The sequence below is a fragment of the Zophobas morio genome, unplaced genomic scaffold, assembly GCF_036711695.1.
Source record: "Zophobas morio isolate AGI-343-1 ecotype UQ-CSIRO unplaced genomic scaffold, CSIRO_AGI_Zmor_V1 ptg000012l, whole genome shotgun sequence".
Lineage (NCBI taxonomy): Eukaryota > Metazoa > Arthropoda > Insecta > Coleoptera > Tenebrionidae > Zophobas > Zophobas morio.
In genome coordinates this window covers 7,334,873-7,349,078 of record NW_026972117.1, presented here as the reverse complement: position 1 = coordinate 7,349,078, position 14,206 = coordinate 7,334,873, and the positions used below count along the sequence as shown (strand labels likewise).

At 32.8% G+C, this 14,206-nt stretch overlaps 3 protein-coding genes across 3 annotated transcripts; 2 read left to right on the top strand and 1 right to left on the bottom strand.

The window, feature by feature from the left end:
- Positions 1-8,699: 8,699 nt before the first annotated feature.
- Wrm1 (wurmchen 1) lies at positions 8,700-9,409 on the top strand. Its single transcript, XM_064054276.1, has 3 exons — positions 8,700-8,811; positions 8,957-9,173; positions 9,243-9,409. Exons 2-3 carry the CDS (start codon positions 8,984-8,986, stop codon positions 9,407-9,409), a joined length of 357 nt encoding a protein of 118 aa, XP_063910346.1. The 5' UTR covers positions 8,700-8,811; positions 8,957-8,983.
- A 1-nt stretch (position 9,410) lies between these two features.
- LOC135127711 (uncharacterized) lies at positions 9,411-9,926 on the top strand. The gene has a single exon (XM_064054277.1). It carries the CDS (start codon positions 9,411-9,413, stop codon positions 9,582-9,584), a length of 174 nt encoding a protein of 57 aa, XP_063910347.1. The 3' UTR covers positions 9,585-9,926.
- Positions 9,923-10,769, bottom strand: LOC135127709 (cold shock domain-containing protein CG9705). Its single transcript, XM_064054275.1, has 3 exons — positions 10,515-10,769; positions 10,333-10,455; positions 9,923-10,285 (listed from the first exon to the last, which is right to left on the bottom strand). Exons 1-3 carry the CDS (start codon positions 10,607-10,609, stop codon positions 10,141-10,143), a joined length of 363 nt encoding a protein of 120 aa, XP_063910345.1. The 5' UTR covers positions 10,610-10,769; the 3' UTR covers positions 9,923-10,140.
- Positions 10,770-14,206: the final 3,437 nt, after the last annotated feature.

Genomic DNA, 14,206 nt, shown 5'->3' with positions numbered 1-14,206 from the left:
TTCAATAGTTTTCTAGTTTCGCAAGTTTAGATTTTCGATTTGACAATTTCAGATTTTCACAAAACTTTTGAATTTTGAAAAGGGATTTTTTTAATTGTCTGGTTTTTCATTTTGAACATATTTCACGTTTGGAATGTTCCACTGACTATTTCAGGGCTTTTTGTGAAAACGATTTTTTTGAAAATTAAGATTTTGGGATTGAAAATCACGTCTGTCCAAAAATATGTATTTTATTATTTCCTGTTTTCAAATTTATGAGATTACTAAGTCAGTCAATCTTTGTAAAGTTTAAATGCAGATATTCCATTTCAACTGATTAAAAAGTAACGAAATTTTTTTCATTATTTTTGAAAAAAAAATCGGAATTTGTTCCACACAAAATTTTGGATAAGGAAAAGACTCGAAATTTTCAGTAAAAAAATAATAAATGTTCTCTAGTTTCACAAGTTTTTAAAGATTTTCTCTATTACAATTTCAGATTTTCAAAAAACATTTTGAATTTTGAAATATGTTTGTGTTTTTTGACTTTTTCATTTTGTAGTCTGTTTTTAAAAATATTTTACACAGTATTTATACATAATTTGGATCTATTTTCGACAGAACTATTGTAAATTTCTAAATGTATAATAATAGCCTAAACATAATTTTGGTAAAAAAAATAGGAATAAAAAAAATGCCATTTCGTATTCTAGTGACATTTAAACTTTGAAATAAGTATTTTTTCTTTTGTAGTTTATTGTCAAATGTACAATTTTAAAAATATTTTACATGTGGAATGTTCAATTGATCATTTCAGGATTCTTTTTGAAAATGATTTTTTTGAAAATTAAGATTTTGGGATTGAAAATCACGTCTGTTCAAAAATATGTGGGTTATTATTTCCAGTTTTCAAATTTATGAGATTACTAAGTTAGTCAATATTTGTAAAGTTTAAATATAGATGTTCCATTTCAACTGATTAAAAAGTAACGAAATTTTTTTCATTATTTTTGAAAAAAACAATAATCGGAATTTGTTCCACACCAAAATTTTGGATGAGGAAAAGGCGCCAAATTTTCAGTAAAAAAAATAATAAATGTTTTCTAGTTTCACAAATTTCAAAAGTTATTTTTAAAGTTTTTCGCTATTACAATTTCAGATTTTCAAAAAACATTTTGAATTTTGAAATATGTTTGTGTTTTTTGACTTTTTCATTTTGTAGTCTGTTTTTAAAAATATTTTACACAGTATTTATACATAATTTGGACCTATTTTCGACAGAACTATTGTAAATTTCTAAATGTATAATAATAGCGTAAACATAATTTTGGTAAAAAAAACATAGGAACAAAAAAATACCATTTCGTATTCTAGTGACATTTGAACTTTGAAATATTTTTTCTTTTGTAGGTTATTGTCAAATGTACAATGTTAAAAATATTCCATATGGGGAATGTCCAACTGATCATTTCAGGTTTATTTTTGAAAAATATCTTTTTTTTCAAAATTAAGATTTTCATATCTACAAGATTTATAAATCAGTTAGTCTTTAAAAAAATGGATACAGATGTTGCTTCATTCAACAGACTTGAAAATTAATTCAGTTTCAAGAAATAGTTTTCTAGTTTTGGAAGTTTAGATTTTTGATTTGACAATTTCAAATTTTCAGAAAACTTTGAATTTTGAAACGGGATTTTTTTAATTGTCTGGTTTATGCCTTTTATCATTTTGAAGGTATTTTACATGTCGAATGTTCCACTGACTATCTCAGGGCTTTTTTCAAAATTAAGGTTGTGGGATTTAAAATCACGTCTGTCGAAAAATTTTTATTTTATTATTTCCAGTTTTCAAATTTATGGGATTTCTAAGTCAGTCAATCTTTGTAAAGTTTAAATACAAATATTCCATTTGAACTGATTAAAAATTAATGAAATTTTTTTCATTATTTTTGAAAAAAACAATAATCGGAAATGTTCCAGACCAAAATTTTGGAGGAGCAAAAGGCGTCAAATTTTCAGTAAAAAAATGAATGTTTTCTAGTTTCGCAAGTTTTTAAAGTTATTTTTAAAGATTTTCGCTATTACAATTTCAGATTTAAAAAGAAAAGAATTTTGAAATGTCTGTTTTTGAATTTTTTCATTTTATAGTCTGTTTTTAAAAATATTTTACAGAGTAATTACTAATTATACATAATTAAAACTCATTTTCGACAGAATTATTGTAAATTGCTATATGTATAATGATAGCCTAGCCGTAGTTTTGGTAAATTTTCGAATAACCATTTGACTGAGTATTTCAGAACGGGATTTTTTTACGTATCTGATTTTTAGATTTTTTTCATTTTGAAGATATTTTACATGTGGAATGTTCAATTGACCATTTCAGGATTTTTTTTGAAAAACGTTGTTTGGAAAATTAAAATGTTCACATTTAAAATTAAAATGTTCAGATTTAAAATCATGTCTAACCAAAAATATTCATTTTGTTATTTCTAATTTTCAAATTTATGAAACCATTTTTTTTGTAAAACATCTTTTTTTTCAAAATCAAATTTATGAGATTTCTAAATAATTCAGTATGCAGATGTTCCATTTATCTGACTTGAAAATTAAGGATTTTTTCCCTAAAAACAACGTCTTTAAATTTTGGGGGTGAAAAACAGAAAAAAAATACAGTTGGTCCAGAAACCGCACAATCGACTATTTAAAAATTCTGCATACTCTGAGGTTATGGAATTCTATTGACTGCGTAAAAAAATTTTAAAAGGTCAAATTTGTAACAAACACGTGGTAGGAACCCACTGTCATCATTGTCACTCCTAATAATCATCATTTGCTAATTACTATCATAATTATAATCATTTTACCTCCATTCCAAAAATTGATTACATATATTTGGACATGATTGATCATTTTTCCCGTGGTCGAGAGTTCGGAGCTATAATTACACACCACTGTGTAAATAAATTACCCAATTAACTAAAAACAAATATTAATTATTACCTCAGTTTCCCAAAACATTAATATTCCAAAAAATGGTCATGGCTACTCTCAAAATTACTCTTCTTCACACAAACAAACCTTACAACAAACATCCTTGACTTATACCACAGCACAAAACTTAATAGAGCAATTACCCGACTTAATTTTGTCGTGATTGCACTTTACAAGTAAATCTGTTTCATGATTATGGAAATCCACTACCAAAAAAAAAACGCGTGTTGACTTTTCGATATCCACCTTCACGACTTTCCAGCGTACAACCCACACTTACGCCGTTACCAACCAGTCCACAATTTGGCATTTCCCGCCAAATTTATAATTCCACGTTTCTACAGCTAAATCCAGTCCATCATATTTTCTGTTCTGGAAAGACGTGATATGTTAGTGAAATGTTCGCACAAGGTGGGTAACCTTCAAGGCCACCTGGGTAAAACAAAAGATGCACCAGTTCAAGACAACTAGACCGCTTTATCCATCTTTAATATTAGATTAGCGAGAAAAATTCATGTTCGTGGTTGACGAAATAAAGGATGGTCTCAGGGCCGTCCACCATATTTTCTTCATCCTGCTTACATCAAAACGCGTCATTTCGTATGGTAAATCTTCGGCTAAATCAGGTCATGAGTAAGCGCTGGTTGGATGCATTATTGAAGAGTGTGCTTCTTGCGTTTGACAGTTACGTCATTTGCGTTATATTGTGGCGTTTGGTGACGAAAATTACAAAATGGCCTAGAAATTTGTGAATATGTCTTGTTCAATAGCGTTAAAATACATGACTTTGCACCTAGCTTGACGTGGTGTTGCCTCATAATTACTCTGTTTTCCGTTGCAATTAAAGGTGATGGTGGTTACAAGAGTTTTTAGTTCTTTATTTTCTGCTATTTCGTTCCATTTTGGTTAGTATTTGTGTCATTGAAGATGCTTCCTTAGATAGCATTTAATTGTGTTGAAAGTAGAAGCGATAATACAAAAAACTGGTATTTAAATTTAAAATTTCAAAATAAAAATAAAATTATTTCACATGTTATTCTAGGAACAAGTTTTTCTTTTCTTTTGTGTGTGTTTTTGACAAGTGAATATTTTATTAACAGCCCAAAAAACATTATTATAGTTATTACTATTTTTTTTCTTTCGTGTATTTATTACCTTTTTTTTATAAAACATTATCCACTATGTAACATTTTTAAAGGACCGACTGATCATTATTAATGTTTTTGTATTTGACTTGTGTAAAACCGTATTTGTAGTTTTTAACACCAATAAAGTATTGATTGATTCATTTATTGACGAAAAAGTACAAGAAAAAGGACGAAAAGGACCAAAAAGGACGAAAAGGACGAACAAGGACGAGAAGGACGAAAAGTAGGAGAAAGGACAAAAAAGGACGAAAAGGACGAAAAGGACGAAAAAGACGAAACAGGACGAAAAAGGATGAGCAAGGACAAACAAGGACGAGAAGGACGAAAACGACGAAAAAGGACGACAAGGACGAAAAAGGACAAGAAAAAGGACGAAAAGGACCAAAAAGGTCCAAACAGGACGAAAAAGGACAACAAGTAGAAAAAAGGACGAAGAAGGAAGAAAAGGACAAAAAAGGACAATACAGGATGAAAAAGGACGTAAAAGACGAGAAAGGATGAAAAAGGACGAGCAAGAACGAGAAGGACGAAAAAAGACGAGAAGGACAAAAAAGGACGACAAGGACGAAAAAGGACAAGACAAAGGACGAAAAGGACCAAAAAGGACAAAAAAGAACGAAAAGTAGGACAAAGACGAAAGAGGACGAAAAGGACAAAAACAGACGAAAAAGGACAAATAAGGACGAAAAAGAACGAAAAAGGACGAAAAGGACGAACAAGGACGAAAAGGACGAATAAGGACGAAAAGGACAAAGAAGGACGGAAAAGGACGAACAAAGACGAAAAAGGACAAAGAAGGACGAAAAGGACGAACAAGGACGAGAAGGACGAAAAAGACGAAAAGGACGAAAAAGGGCGAAAAGGACGAACAAGGACGAGAAGGACGAAAAAGGACGAAAAGTAGGAGAAAGGACGACAAAGGACGAAAAGGACGAAAAAGACGAAAAGTAGGAAGAAGGACGAAAAGGACGAAAAAGGACGAAAAAAACGAAAAACTACGAAGAGTATAAAAAAGGACGAGAAGTGTGAAAAAGGACGAAAAGGACGAAGAAGGACGAAAAGGACGAAAAGGACGAACAAGGACGAGAAGGACCAAAATGGACGAAAAGGACCAACAAGGACGAGAAGGACGAAAGAGGACGAAAAGTAGGAGAAAGGACGAAAACGACGAAAAAAAAAACGAAAAAGGACGAAAAGCAGGAAAAGTTACGAAAAGTAGGAATAAGGACGAAAAAGACGAAAAACGACGAAGAGTATGAAAAAGGACGAGAAGTGTGAAAAAGGACGAAAAGGACGAATAAGGACGAAAAGGACGAAAAGGACGAACAAGGACGAGAAGGACCAAAATGGACGAAAAGGACCAACAAGGACGAGAAGGACGAAAGAGGACGAAAAGTAGGAGAAACGACGAAAAAGACGAAAAAGGACGAAAAAAAAACGAAAAAGGACGAAAAGCAGGAAAAGTTACGAAAAGTAGGAATAAGGACGAAAAAAACGAAAAATACGAAAAAGGACGAAAAGGACGAACAAGGTCGAAAAAGGACTTTGTACTAGGAAAACTTATTTTAGTATTTGCTTCATTTATAAACTGCTTAATAACCTTATTGATGTGCCTGATCTACTTAACATGATCAAATTTAGAGTGCCCCAACATCTGACTAGGATTAAGTCTCTATTTTATATTGATTTTGCCGCAACTAATTATGTTAAAGCTTCACCTTTACATGAAATTTTGAATGTTTTGAAATTGATTTCTTTTGTTATGCTTCATTTAACTCTTTTAAACATAAATTACGAATTCTTCTTCTTATGTAGGTAATTATAGGTGTGTGTATTTTTTACTCTATGTATCCTCCTTCTTTGTAAATCCATGTACTTAAAGCTATTTTGGCGTTGAAATAAAGTATTATTATTATTATTATTAAGGACAAGACAAAGGACGAAAAAGACCAAAAAGGACGAAAAAAGACGAAAAATAGGATAAAGGACGAAGAAGGACGAGAAGGACAAAAAAGGACGTAAAAAACGAAAACGGACGAAAAGGACGAACAAGGACGAGAAGGACGAAAAAGGACGAAATGGACGAAAAAGACGAACAAGGACGAGAAGGACGAGAAAGGACGATAAGGACGAAAAAGGACAAGAAAAAGGACGAAAAGGACGAAAAGTAGGACAAAGGACGAAAAAGGACGACAAAGGACGAAAAAGGACGTAAAAGGCGAAAAAGGACGAACAAGGACGAACAAGGACGAGAAGGACGAAAAGGACCAAAAAGGGCCACAAAGGACGAAAAAGGACGAAAAAGACGAAAAAGGACGAAAAGTAGGAAAAGTACGAAAAGTAGGAAAAAGGACAAAACAGGATGAAAAGGGACGAAAAAGACGAAAACGACGAACAAGGACGAGAACGACGAAAAAGGACGGCAAGGACGAAAAAGGGCGGAAAAAACGATTTGATTTAATTGATTTGATTTAATTTAATTGATTTGACGAAAAGGACGAAAAAGGACATAAAGTAGGAGAAAGGACGAAGAAGGACGCACAAGAATGAGAAGGACGAATAAGAACGAGAAGGACGAAAACGGGCGAAAAGAACGAACAATGACGAAAAAGGACGAAAAGTAGGAGAAAGAACGAAAAAGGACGTAAAGGACGATAAAGGATGAAAAAGACGAAAAAGGACGAAAAGTAGGAAAAAGGACGAAAAAGGACAAGAAAGGATGAAAAGGGATGAAAAAGGACGAACAAGACGAAAACGACGAACAAGGACGAGAAGAACGAGAAAGGATGACAAGAACGAAAAAGGACGACAAAGCATGAAAATGACGAAAAAGAACGAAAAAGGACGAACAGTAAGAAAAAGGACGAAAAAGGACGACAAAAGATGAAAAAGGACGAAAAAGACGAAAAAGACGAACAAGGACGAGAAAGACGAGAAAGGACAACAAGAACGAAAAATGACGACAAAGAATGAAAAAGACGAAAAAGGACGAAAAGTAGGAAACAGGACGAAAAAGGACAACAAAGGATGAAAAAGGACGAAAAAGACGAAAAGGACGAACAAGGACGAGAAGGACGAAAAAGGACGACAAGGATGAAAAAGGACGCAAAAGACGAAAAAGGACATAAAGTAGGAGAAAGGACGAAAAAGGACGAAAAGGACGAACATGAACGAGAAGGACGAAAAAGACGAAGGACGAAAAGGACGAAAAAGGGCGAAAAGAACGAACAATGACGAGAAGCACGAAAAAGGGCGAAAAGTAGGAGAAAAGACGAAAAAGGACGAAAAGGACGAAAAAGGACGAAAAAGGACATAAAGTAGGAGAAAGGATGAAGAAGGACGGAAAGGACGAAAAAGGACGAAAAGGACGAAAAAGGACGAAAAAGGACGACATAGGATGAAAAAGACGAAAGAGGACGAAAAGTAGGAAAAAGGACGAAAAAGGACGACAAAGACGAAAAAGGACAAGAAGAAGGAGGAAAGGGACCAAAAAGGTCCAAACAGGACGAAAAAGGACAAGTAGGAAAAAGGACGAAAAGTAGCAAAAAGGACGAAAAAGGACGAAGAGGACGAAAAAAAATGAAAAAGGACGAAATAATTTTCCAAAAACAGAACACCAAAGTCCCCCACAATTGTCTTAAATAATAATTTACAGACAAAATCTCCATGGGCTCCCAAAATAATACACCATGAGTAAACAAGAGTCTCCCGAATTTAAAAAAAAATTGTGGCACTCAAGACATTTCAAATTCTTAAAAAATAAAACACTAAAAGCTCAAAAGATTTTTTCAAGTTCATCCAGCAACCAAGGTACCTAAAATTAACTGCGAACATTTTAAACGCAGAGTACTGAAAGCTTCGACAATTTTTGATATTGTGATAACCCAAACATCCCGCCTTAAATTGAAAAATGGAAAAAAATTGCAAGCCCGCGAAAAATTCAAAAATTAAAAAATATGGCCTTGGCTGTGATCGTCTAAAAATGAAACCCTACATTGTGTTTGTTTTTTTTTTGTGGCGAAATGCGTTCAGATACTCCTGACTTTTATTCTAGGTCTGCACCTTTTGTGCAGATGGTGTGATAAATCCCGCCAGCTCGACTAGAAACCGCGCCCCCTACTTCTGCCACGTGTTTCTGTGTTGTTTATTTCAATTTCTATAACTGATATTAAACTACAACTGAACAAGTGTTTTTTAAATAGCAAAGAATTCTTATCTGAGATTAAAATTACAAGTGACTGGTTACTTAAAACAATTAACTTTAAGTGTTTACATCGTGGACTGTCCCCGCATCCCCTACCCTCTACTAAGCAAACCAACTTCTACCAACCCTCTCACTAGATATTTCCCAGAAATTCCCGAGGAACGATACCAACCACCAGAAAAGAACTAAACGTGCACTTGGTTGCCTATGTTTAACGATTTTCTTGACTGCATTTTTTTCAAATTCAAATTATTCAACATTCGATATATTCTATATTTTTAATATTTGCGTTAGGCAACCAACAAAACATTACATATCACGTAAGCTTGCATAACCCCGCCTCCCACCTGTTACATTCTTCACCGTCCACCAATTAAATCGCCGAGTCGTTGACATCATCCATGTTTACTTCGGCGTCCACCTGTGCAGAAACGCAAACACCAAAAGTGCCCCCATTTTGCGCAAAACCCATGTAAACCACCCCTAGGTAAGCCCACTCCAACCACAGAACAACATTTTTGCCAACAAGTCCACAGCGAACCCCAATTAAATCCAATTATTACCAATTACGGCCCAAACAATGCGTAACCTACAAACAACCACACCCACATTTAACCAAATCTAACTTCCAGCCACATACAACCTCCAAATGAATTGAAATGTCGGTGTTGGACGACCGGGACGCGTACAAAAGCAACCCCTATTTCCACAAAACCGAGTACGGAGATTTCACCCCGTTCTACATCACTGTGACCATCTGCACCATCGTCGGACTGTCCATCTTCATTCTGAATATCGTGTTAGGGTGTTGCTCGAGGTATTCGGGGTATTGGAACGACCGACACACCGGTAAGCAAATTTGATCATTAGTCATACTCAAACATTTTTTTTTTTATATATATACTTATATATAAAAAGGTAATCGTTGGATTGCGTCACTGTGGACCGCCACCCCCCACCAGCAACCCCCTCTAGACTACACCGAATTAAAAGAAATCGTCATTCCGAAACAAGTGGTGTACGTGCCACCCCCAGCGGAAAAAGTGGAGTATCGCGAACTCCAGAAGCGCGAAAGCGACATCTAACATGTTCCACGTCTACTGGCCGGCGACGGCCTGCCTCACCCTCTTTCTCATCGTGGGGGTTATCATAGCCATGTTGCGCTACGGACCCAGGTTATGCAAAACCCGGCACGTCGCCCTCCCGGACGACTCCGAGTGGCAACAAAAGGCATACGAACAGAAAATTTCGTACGCTTAATAAGTCGCACTCAAGCGAATTTTACTTGTTTACTTTACTATAATTGAGATTTTATCGTACTAGCGTAGTAAGTGCTTTTTTATTGCAATGCTGTTTTTTATGTTTAATTTTAATTGTTTAAGTAGGTGTAAGCCATAAAATGAGTGCCTACGTTATACAAATTGTAAGAACATGACACCAAAATGGGGTTTTGTGCGACTGCGCACAACACACCCGACTTATCATGACTTAAAGTCCGTCCATTTTTAAATTTGACAATTTTATATTTAGGGTAGTTTTGTAAAATTTTATAAACGAGCACGATTAATCACGTAGTTTGTGTATAATTAAAGCCCAAATAAATGCTCACGTTTTATTTGCGCCCTGCATACAAATAAGATGTAAAAGTACACGTCATCGTCAAAAAATACTATTATATGTGTATATTTCTATATCATAGGGTATAATGGAACTATATCCGATAGTGTACATATTTCTAAAATAAATCAGAGGGTAATACCTACTAAAATTTACCCGACACAAATGCGTAATAAATTCGTTACAATGCGAATATAATTTAGCTCTCCCACCGTCTGTGAATCTCCGGCTTCAAATTCACGATGTGCACATGAACGGCTTGATGTTTCTCGAACTTGGGTGGAATGGGGCACAGTTGGTACTTCACCCGGTCCCCCGGCAGCGGAATATACTCGTCCTCAATGCTAAAACACAAAATTAACCCTTATAGGACTTCCACCCCCAAACTCACTCTGATATGTGGACGAAAATGTCTTCAGACCCGTCCTCGGGGGTAACAAACCCGTGTCCCTTCTCCCGACAAAAGGACTTAATTTCCCCATACAAAACCTGCGTTTTCAAAATTCTCTCACACCTATAGTTTGCAAAAAAACCATCAATTATTTACAGTAAGTGTGACTTTTACGGACTTACGTTGAAGGAGTCCGATTCCGTTTGGTTATTAAAGGACTCGGGATCAAGTGAAGGTTGGCTCCCGGGTGAAGTTCTTTATTGTCACCGCTCGACATGTCGGCAATTTTCGAAAAAAAGGGGTACTTTGCGGTAAAATCGGTGATGAAAATACCGCCAAATGACACTTGATGAATTTGACAGGAGACAGGTGTGTCCTTGGGGAAGAGGACGCTGCGTGGACGGGCTCAGGAGCGTGCGTCACAATTCGCCACGCTAGGTATTCATTCCACAAATGTTATTTTACAATCAAATTTGAAAAATGTGGGGTTGAAGTACGTTGCTACATGAAGTGCGCTTGTTAATAAATCCAAAAATTGATTAATTTCTTTGTGTGTGGTTGTTGACTCGGTGGGTGGCCTGCATGCCACTCGTTGACGTTTGACCAGAGAACATAGAGAAGCGTCATAGTTTAAATTAAATGACGACTTATGTTGGCAACAGTGTTTGTTTCTAACTAGAAAAAATGTCATAATATTTTTAACGACGCGTTTTACTTTCGACAAATTGACACTAGATTTACAAGAATTCTCAGTTTTTCGAAATTTTAGTTTGGGGACTTTTCAGTTTACTTCTATTTATTTTTCAATTTTTGGATTTTACAATTTCTCAATTTTTCAATTTCTCGGTTTTCAGTTTTTCTCTTCAATTTTACGATTTTTAAATATTTCGATTTTTCAATTTTTGACTTTTGTAAACTCTTTATTTGTCGATTTTTCAATTAATTGATTTTTCGAGTTTTTTCTATTTTTTCAGGTTTCAATTTTTCAACTTCACTTTCTCGATTTTTCGATTTCTCAATTTTTCAATATTCTAATTTCTCAATTTTTGGACGTTTCAGTTTTGCGATTTTTCAGTTTACTTATTATTACATTTTTCGATCTTCAGATTTTGCAGGTTTTTCATTTTTTAATTTTTGATTTTTTTGAGGTTTCGATATTTCGACTTCACTTTTTGATTTTTCGATTTCTCAATTTTTAGATTCTTTAGATTCTCAGTTTTTGGATATTTCAGTTTTCGGATTTTTCAGTTTTTCGATTCGTCAGTTTTTCTTTCATTTCTCAGTTTTTCGATATTTCAGTTTTGGGATTTTTCAATATTTTGATTCTTCGACTTTTCGATTTTTAGCTTCTGGAGTTTTCGATGTGGCAATTTTTTTACTTTTTCGATTTTTCGATTGCTTAATCTTTCAATTTTTCGACTTCCCGGTTTTAGATTTTCTGTTTTCAATTGTCGTTTTAAATTTTTCGATTTTTCAAAGTTTTGATTTCCCGATTTAGTTCCCCATTTTTAGTTTTTCTTTCATTTTCCAGTTTTTCGATATTTCAGTTTTGGGATTTTTCAATATTTCGTTTTTTCGACTCTTCGATTTTTGACTCCTGGATTTTCCGATGTGTCGATTTTTTTACATTTTCGATTTTTCAATTTTTCGATTTTTAAATTTTAGATTTTTTAATTTTTAAAGTTTTAGATTTTTTGATTTCTCGATTTTTCATTTCAGTTCTTCGATATTTCAATTTTTCAAGTTTTCGAATTTTTCAAATGTTTCGATTTCTTAATCTTTTGATTTTCAATTGTCATTTTGTCAAATTTTCGATTTTTTTATTTTTCAAATTTGACTTTTATAAACTCTCAATTTTTCGATTTTTCAATTAATCGATGTTTTGATTTTCCCATTTCTTGACCTTCGAGTGTTTCAATTTTCCTGTTCTTCAATTCTTTAATTTTTTGACTCTTCAGGTTTTTGATTTTTCAGTTTTTCGATTTCTTAAGGTTTTTATTTTTCGACTTCACTTTTTTGATTTTTCGATTTTTCAGTTTTTAGATATTTCAGTTTTAGGATTTTTCAATATTTCAATTCTTCGGCTTTTCTATTTTTGACTTCTGGGTTTTTCCATGTGTCTACCTTTTTACTTTTTCGATTTTTCAATTTTTGGCCTTTTAAATTTTAGATTTTTCAATCTTTGGATATTTTAATTTTTCAATATTTCTTAATCGTTCTATTTTTCGACTTCCTGGTTTTAGATGTTCTGTTTTTCAATTTTTCGATTTGTTAATTTTTCATTTTTAGGTTTTTTTTACTTTTCGGTTTTTTGATTTCTCGAGTTCTCGATTTTTCGAATTTAGGAATTTACGATTTTCCGATTTTCGAATCTTCGACTTGTTTATTTTTAGAAGTTCGAATTTTCAATTTTCTTACTTTTCGCTTTTTGGATTTCCGCATTTTTCAATTTTTTGACTTTCTGATTTATCAAATGTTCAATTTTTCGACTTTCGATTTCAATATTTTAATTTCTATTTCTATTTTTTAAGGTTTCTATTTTTCGACTTCACTTTTTTGATTTTTCGATTTTTCAGCTTTTGGATATTTCAGTTTTCGGATTTTTCAATATTTCAATTTTTCGGCTTTTCTGTTTTTGACTTCTGGCTTTTTCGATGTGTCTACCTTTTTACTTTTTCGATTTTTCAATTTTTGAATTTTTAAATTTTAGATTTTTTAATACTGATCGATGTTTCTTAATCTTTCTATTTTTCGACTTCCTGGTTTTAGATGTACTGTTTTTCAATTTTTCAATTTTTCATTACCGATTTATCGAGATTTGATTGTTCAGGTTTTCGATTTATCATTTTTTCAATTTTTTATTTTGGCCTATTTCGGTTTCTCAGTTTTTCCAGTTTTCCATTTTTTAGTTTTTTGATTTTTCTGCTTTTCCAATTTTTCAACTTTTAACTTTTACAATATTTAGTTTTTAGGTTTTCACATTTTTACTTCTCGATTTCCCTAATTTTTTATTCCATTTTCAGTTTTTTTATTTTTCCATTTTTTTACTTTTATATTTTTAGATTTCTCGAATTCTCGATTTTTCAAATTTTCGATTTTAAAATTTTCAATCATTTTAAATTTCGATTTTTGGAATTTACGTTTTTCCGATTTCTACTTCGAAGTTTCGAAGTTCGAATTTTCATTTTTTTTACTTTTCAGTCTTTCAATTTACCGATTTTTAAATATTTCGACTTTCTGATTTTTCGAATTTTCGTTTTTTCAATTTTTCCACTTTCGATTCCATTTTTAGTTTTTATTTTTTTAATTTCGATTTCTCGGTTTTTTAACTTTTCCATTTTTCGACTTTTCGATGTTTAGAATTTCGATTTTTGAATTCTCGCATTTTTGATTTTTCGATTTTTACAATATTTAGTTTTTAGATTTTCACATTTTTACTTCTCGATTTCTCGAATTTATTATTCCATTTTTCAGTTTTTTTATTTTTCCATTTTTTTACTTTTCTATTTTTGGATTTCTCGAATTCTCGATTTTTCAAATTTTCGATTTTAGAATTTTCAATCATTTTAAATTTCGATTTTTGAAATTTATTTCAGTTTTAGGACTTTTCAATATTCAAATTCTTCGGCTTTTCTATTTTTCATTTCTGGATTTTTCGATGTGTCTACCTTTTTACTTTTTCGATTTTTCAATTTTTGGATTTTTAAATTTTAGACTTTTCAGTCTTTTGATATTTCTATTTTTCGACTTCCTGGAATTTTTTATTCCATTTTTCAATTTTTTTATTTTTCGATTTTTGGAATTTACGTTTTCCGATTTCGACCCTTCGATATGTTCATTTTTCGAAGTTCGAATTTTCAGTTTTTCAATTTAC

What these genes read in the sequence shown, in the direction of transcription:
- Wrm1 (XM_064054276.1), top strand. Translation starts at nt 8,984, where the DNA reads ATGTCGGTGTTGGACGACCGGGACGCGTACAAAAGCAACCCCTATTTC. An exon ending in TTGGAACGACCGACACACCG is followed by an intron (nt 9,174 to 9,242) that starts GTAAGCAAATTT and finishes ATATATAAAAAG; the next exon opens with GTAATCGTTGGATTGCGTCA.
- LOC135127711 (XM_064054277.1), top strand. Translation starts at nt 9,411, where the DNA reads ATGTTCCACGTCTACTGGCCGGCGACGGCCTGCCTCACCCTCTTTCTC.
- LOC135127709 (XM_064054275.1), bottom strand. Translation starts at nt 10,609, where the DNA reads ATGTCGAGCGGTGACAATAAAGAACTTCACCCGGGAGCCAACCTTCAC. An exon ending in CGGAATCGGACTCCTTCAAC is followed by an intron (nt 10,456 to 10,514) that starts GTAAGTCCGTAA and finishes TGCAAACTATAG; the next exon opens with GTGTGAGAGAATTTTGAAAA. An exon ending in ATTTTCGTCCACATATCAGA is followed by an intron (nt 10,286 to 10,332) that starts GTGAGTTTGGGG and finishes TTTGTGTTTTAG; the next exon opens with CATTGAGGACGAGTATATTC.